Genomic DNA, 7391 nt, shown 5'->3' on the forward strand with positions numbered 1-7391 from the left:
CAATTTATAGTGATAAATGTGAATATCGTAAGAAAATATTATATGTGTTGTGTACTTAAAGTTTTTTCTCATTTGAACCCTCTTGACAGAGAATAATCTCCTTTTTTTTCTAATCCTCCTCTCTCCTCTCCATCACTGTCCAATAATAAAAGCCTCCCCACTTGCCTTTTCCGCCTAATCTATACCAAACAACCGATCCGCACGCAGGGAAAGGTATGGACCCTGGCGATAAGATTTCTTCTCAATATCGACTCTCGCCGCAAGACTCAGACAGGCTCAAATCCATCATCCAAACCCACCACACCCTCGGCGCGGTGGCCCCAAACACATGCACGTCCCTCATAGCGTGGAGCATCGACGCGCCAGCCCATGCCGTGTGGCCCTTGGCGCTTGACTTCACGAACCCTCGGAGGTACAAGCCCTTCATCAGGAAATGCCATATGAGGGAAGGCAATGGCGGGGTTGGGGTCAGGGTCTGGAGCAGGCGTGACATCGAGATGCTCTCAGGGCCGCCGGCCTCGACGAGCATGGAGAGAGTGGAGATCCTTGACGACGAGAGGCGCGTGGTGAGCTTTAGAATTATTGGAGGCGACCACGGGCTTTGCGACTACCGTTCGGTGACCTCGGTGAATGAGATCATTGAAGGAGAAAGGAAGGTCGCGACTTTGGTTTTGGAGTCTTATGCCGTGCAAATCCCTGAAGGAAAAACTTGTGAAGACACCAAGGTGTTCGTCAACACCATATTGAAGCAGAACCAAGAAATAGTCATGGCTTCTTTGAAGAAAGAGAAAAATGAAGGAGGAAATGCATGATGGTGATGAAAAGTGCTGATGATGACTCATGATTATTGAAGATATCACCGCCTATTTCTCGTGACTATTCATGTTTTGGTCAAAAGGCTGTTCAATTTCCAACATAAGTCTTTTCGGCACACATATTAAAGTATCTTTATTACTATTTATTTAGACATGTATTTTCATATATTTAAGGTATGTCAAGAGTTGTGTTTTAAGTCTACATATAAATGAATCTTGTAATCGTGTCAAATAATGAAAAGTGAAAAGACTTTTCTATAAGTATAGTGTATTCAAACCACTGGAGTTTTCCCGAGCGGCCACCCTTCCAACATGGAAGGGGGCGATGGAGGTTCGAATCTCCACTTTCTCAAGGGGATGAGGTGAGGACGAATTTGTTTCAAGAGTGGGTTTCAACTCCCATGCATTACAAGGAGGTAGGGTAAAAGTTTGAGAGTGAGAGTTAAAGTAGGACTATAATAAGACTAATCAAAAAAAAAAAAAAAAAAGTAGTGTATTCATCTTCTTCCTTAAGAGCTTCTCTTGTGAGAATGTTATTAGAGCTGTGCGACTCTGATATTCAATACTTGGTATCGGAGCAGGGTTATCTGGAACTGAGAGCACGATTGTCAAGGACCATGAGTCAAGTCTTCCGGAGTGTAGTTCGTGAAGACGATGGTCAAGGACCATTATTCGTGCGCAGGCGGTTGAGGACCGAAATACGTCGAAGTTCTACCGATGTATAGTCAAAGACTGTGATCGATTGGTCGAGGATCAAGGTTTCTTGGAGTAGTGTTGGGCATTATTTCGAATCAGATGGAGGATATTTCAAATTCGACAAATGGCATTGAGAAACTCAACAACTCCAATTACAATAATTAGAGTGTCAAGATGCAGTTTTATTTGCTGGGTCAGGATTTGTGGGATATTGTTGGTAGTAGCAACACCACGGCACCCAAAGACAATGATGAATAGAGGAGATGGAAGATCAAAGTGGGTAAGGCTCTTTACGCTCTTACTGTAACTGTCAAAGATGATTTATTACTGCACATTAGGAGCATGCAGACTCCCAAGGAGGCATGGGATAACTTGGTAGCATTATTTGCAAGGTCGAATGATGCCAAGCTACAAAGGCTGGAGAACGAGCTGCTGTCGATGTCACAACAAAATATGACGGTAAGTCAGTATTTCTCCAAAGTTAAGTCTATTTGTGGAAAAATTTCAAAGTTGGATTCCGTTAATGCCATCTCAGAAACAAGAATGAGAATAATTATTATTCACGGATTAAAGCCGGAGTATGACAGTATTATTATGGCTACTCGTGGATGGGCAACCCAACCGATGTTGACCGATCTGGAGAATATTATGGCTAACCAAGAGACTTTAGATAGTCAAATGTCTAAGGTTTTGATTAAGGAAGAAGAAAGTGACATCTTCAGTGATAAAAGAGGGTTCAAGGGCCAGAGGCGAACCGATGCTAAAATAAAGATGGCAAGTCCAGGAAAAACCATGTCGAATGGCAAAAGCAACTAGCTCGTGAAGGATAGCAAAAGTGTCTAAGAGAGTCGAGCCTTCGACTAGGGGGAGCCGGGCAACGCGATGGCAAAAGATGTAGTGGACGATGTTATGTCTGCGACAAGAAGGGCCACTTTGCCAGAGATTGTCGAGCGAAAAAGGTTGAAGGAAATGTCGCTGCATCATTGAAGAGGAATGATTTCAATGAAGATAAGGAATGGGATTTCCAAACATCTGTTGCAATAGTGGTGTCAGACAAGTTCACTGCCTCTTCCGCAATCGAGTTAAACAATGCGATGGCATTAATCTCTGTAAGTGAAAAATCGATTAATTATGATTACAACTGGATTTGAGTCATATGATTGGAAATTAAGGCTGCCGCGACCAAATTTTTGAGTGCACCACCTAAATTAGGCTAATGGATTGCTAAACCTAAACTTAGCTCGGGATTTCTTAAACCCATACCAATTCGCGACTTAGGTTCAAATATTTTAACATGCAAATCAATTTTATCTAGAAGTCACCACTAATCAGTCTATGGTAAGTTGATTAGATACCCAAGTAAAATAATTGGAAAATTATTTTACTCCTACGAATTAGAGACTTTGGGTACGGGGACTTGGTTACACTAGATTTCTTTAATGCCCTTTCAGTACTATTCTTTATTTTTTAAAATGTTTTTGCAAACAGCTTAAATTGATTTTAAATCTATTTTCATAACATGTGAGGTGATCATGCAGGTGCATAAACCACTAATTTAACACCCAGATAAACAATGAATAAATTGCAAAACTTACCATAAAGCATCTGCAATGTTAAATTAGAATTCACATCAATAGTCCTAGATATGATCTCTAATTAACACACAATTTTTATTTTCTTTTTCTTTTTCACTTATTTAATGAAAATCATGCAATATGCAATGCATGCTACTAATCTAACATGAAATAATATGACATGGTAATATGACTTAAACTATATGACATAAATAAAATGCAGTCTATCCTAAAGAATGAAATTGATTTATTCTAAGACAATTTTTTTGTACTTTCCATGAAATTTCAAAATTAGAAAATTGCAAAAATTATCTAGCTTGATTAAGATTCTATCCAGCTTATATTAAGGATTAGGTCAAGCTAAACCTTAATTTAAACTAAGATATTATCTCAACTTAATAATCTCTAACCCCTTTTGTCCGTACGCGATCCCTTTTATAGGCCAAAATATTAGATCTTCGTGGTATATTTTACTTTCCTTCTTGCTTGTGCATAATTTTTTTTTTTTTTTTTTTGGTAAAGGGTAAGAATCTTGCTTGTGCATAATTCCTCTAAATATATCATTGAAATATACGCACGTTGTGCAATATTCTCTTTTTGTATTTTACAAATATTTCATCCGAAAATTTCATTTCCGCCCAAAATACGTCCCCCCAGTGTATATTACCTAAAAATTTGAAAATCTCACCCGAATCAATGCTCGCCATCTGTCCAATAAAATAAAACATAATAAAATTTTCTAAACTACATGTCATGCAATTATTATTATTATTATTTTGGGGTAAAAATTAACCCATTTTTTATGTAAAAATTTAGGTATCAACAGAGGCAAACTGTCGAACATTCGTAATTATACTGGAGGACGTGTTGTTATTATTGCAGACGGCTCGAGATTGCCAATTACTCATATCAATGAGACGATGATAACTCATCGGTTCAATTCACAGCAAGTTGAATTGAAAAGTGTGTACCACGTGCCAGGAATGAAGAAGAATTTATTGTCGGTGTCCCAACTCACAAACTTGGGTAATTATGTGATGTTCAGTCCAAATGTTAAGGTGTATCAAAATTTGAAGCCCACTGGTCGACCAATCATGGAGGGACATCGGCTGGAGTCCGTTTATGTGATGTCTGCTCAAACAGCATACATTTGAAGGTGATGATGCAAAAGAACATGCTAAGGGGTCTTCTCTAGTTGGAAGTGCAAGAAAATGTTGTTTGTGCCAGGTGCCCAATACGGAAAGGCACATCAACTTTCGTATGAGGAATCACCGTTTAAAGCTCAAATGCCTCTCAAGCTCATTCACTCGGATGTGTTTGGTCCAGTGAAGCAGCAATCTATTAGCGGATTCAAGTATATGATCACTTTCATCAACAACTTCTCCAGGTACATCGGGGTTGATTTCATGAAGGAAAAATCTAAGGCGTTTATCAAATTTAAGGTGTTTAAGGAGAAGGTTGAAAGTGAACTAGGTAGAAAAATTTGTTACCTACGCACTAATAACGAGGGAGAGTACACTTCCTACGAGTTTACGAAATATTTGCAAGAGTACAAGATACGTCGACAGGATACTTATCCGTATACGCCACAACATAACGATGTTGCCAAAAGAAAGAATCGACATCTAGTTGAGACATGCAGGAGCATGTTGCATGCAAAGAATGTTCCACCGAGGTTTTGGGCTGAATGTATGAAGACGGCGGATCATGTGACTAATAGGCTGCCACAAGCAAGGCTTGGTTTTATGTCACCATACGAAAAGTTATGGAATCGCAAGCCTGTGGTAAGTCACTTTAGAGTTTCCAGATGTGTATGTTATGCATTTGTGCCTAATCATCTTCACAGCAAATTCGATAAGAAAGCAGTCCGCTGCATATTCGTGGGATATGATGATCAAGGAAAGGGGTGGAAGTGTTGTGACCCTACAATAGGGGGGTGGTATATTTCAAGGAATGTGGTGTTCGATGAAATGTCATCTTGGTGGTCACCTTAAGCAGTCAAATTGCCAATTCATAGCATTTCGACAAAGAGGTTGAAGAAAGGCTAAAAGAATTCAATGAGAATCGGCCTGTTGAAAAAGATGTCAAAAAAAAAAAAAAGATGTCAAAACACAATCACCGGGATCAACAAGTTCATCTAATGAGCATCCGAGGTCAATAGAAGAACTTGAAGAAAAGAAGCCTCAACTTCAAAGATTAACGAGGCAAAGGAAGCCGAACCCCAAGTATGCCAATGTAGCATTGACTGAAGATGTTGGCATGGTCGAGCCTTCGGCATATGAAGAAGCCTCAAAGAGTATAGAATGGAGGAAGGCCATGGAAGAAGAAATCATCGCACTAAAGAAGCATGAGACATGGGACCTGGTACCGAAACCTGAGGAGGTACGTCCTATTTCTTGCAAATGGGTTTATAAACTTAAAACTCGACCAGACTGGTCAATTAAGAGGTATAAAGCACGTCTAGTGGCTCGAGGATTTTCGCAAAAATATGGGGTTAATTATGAATAGACCTTTAGCTCGGTGGCAAAGGTTACCACTGTTCGAGTTCTATTAGCATTTGCAGCAAGCAAGTCGTGGAATGTGTGGCAGATGGATGTGAAGAATGCTTTCCTGCATGGAGAACTCAAGTAAGAGATATACATGGAGCAACCGGATGGCGTCTAGAGCAAAATTTATCTAGAATATGTCTGCAAGCTAAAGAAAGCATTGTATGGCTTGAAGCAAGCCCCGAGAGCGTGGTATGGAAAAATTGCAGAATTCCTGTTGAAGAACGATTATAATGTAGCTCCAACAGACTCAAGCCTGTTTGTGAAGTAGAAGATGGAAAGGTTGCAGCTGTGCTAGTTTATGTGGATAATCTCATCATTACTAGAGATGATGAAGATGAGATACGTCGAATTAAAGCCAACTTCTCTATGCGGTTCCAGATGAAGGAGCTTGGAGAACTAAAACACTTTCTGGGGCTCGAGATTGATAGGACAAATGAAGGATTATTCCTATGTCAACAAAAGTATGCGTGAGATCTCTTAAAAAATTTGGAATGCTTGATTGCAAACCTATATCTACTCCGTTGGATGGGAACGCAAAGCTATGTGCTGAAGAAGGTCGAGATCAAGAAGATTTGACTATGTATAGGCAACTGGTAGGCAATCTAATTTACCTTACCATAACTCGGCTTGAAATCTCTTTTGCAGTGCGAGTAGTGAGTCAATTCATAGAGAAGCCAAGGAAGCTTCACTGGGATGCAGCCAAGCGTATTCTCAAGTATGTAAAGAAGACTTTTGATTTTGGGCTTTTGTATAAAAGGGAATCATCAAGTGAGTTGGTCGGTCATTGTGATGCCGACTATGCTGGAGATCAACACACACGACGATCAACTACTGGATACTCGTTTAATCTTGGATCAGCAATGGTATCCTAGTGTAGTATGTCACGACCTACCCTCAAGGAGAAAGAACAAGTTTAAAGGTATTGCCTAAAGGATAGGCCTAAGGTCCATGATTAGGCACAGTCTCTTCCAAGCCCATACCATGCATGACGTTAGGATATGCTTAAGGAATTTTGCACAAAAGGAGTCGCCACTAGCCTATTGGGGTCGGCTAGAAACCAAATGAGACATGGGAGTGTACCTCACTTCTTACGCAACCAGAGAATGTAGGGTCGGGGACTTGATTACACTAATTAACCAATTAGTGCCCTTTCGGTACATAATCTTGTTCATTTTAAAGGAAATGATTTTTGTCAAGCAGTTTAGATTGGTTTTATACTTATCCAATAACATGTGAGGTGATCATGCGAATGCGCAATCATTAAAGTAATAATCACAATCCTAATTGCAGTAAACTTTAACACGTGCAATCAAACATAATTAAATATGCAAATTAAACATGCGATATAGTTAATATACGCGCAAATAAAGGCCTAATTACACTATAAAAAAAAAAAAAAAAAAAAAAAGCAAGACATGACAATTCCTAACCAAACCCTACATTTTTGAAATTTTCGAAATTTTTTTAAATTTTTAAAAAATGTAAATAAAATAAAAATAATATTTTTATTTTTTATTTTTTATTTTTTATTTTTTATTTTTATTTTTATTTTTTATTTTTTAATTAAGAAAAAGGTCGAATTTTTTATGCTTTCTGAGTTTTTGAATTTCTTTTTGAATTTTTATTATTTTACGAAATTTTTGATTTTTTTAAAAAAATTTTGAATTTTTAATATATTTTAAATATTTAATATTATTATATTTGAGGAAATGGGTTCGGACTGATAAACCCAATCCAATTCGCGGACCCAACCCAAA

General features: G+C 38.5%; 1 protein-coding gene across 1 annotated transcript; it reads left to right on the forward strand.

Moving 5' to 3' along the window:
- Nucleotides 1-215: 215 nt before the first annotated feature.
- LOC120288857 (abscisic acid receptor PYL3-like) lies at nt 216-812 on the forward strand. Its single transcript, XM_039303038.1, has one exon. It carries the CDS (start codon nt 216-218, stop codon nt 810-812), a length of 597 nt encoding a protein of 198 aa, XP_039158972.1.
- Nucleotides 813-7391: the final 6579 nt, after the last annotated feature.

This window comes from Eucalyptus grandis, chromosome 10, assembly GCF_016545825.1.
Source record: "Eucalyptus grandis isolate ANBG69807.140 chromosome 10, ASM1654582v1, whole genome shotgun sequence".
Lineage (NCBI taxonomy): Eukaryota > Viridiplantae > Streptophyta > Magnoliopsida > Myrtales > Myrtaceae > Eucalyptus > Eucalyptus grandis.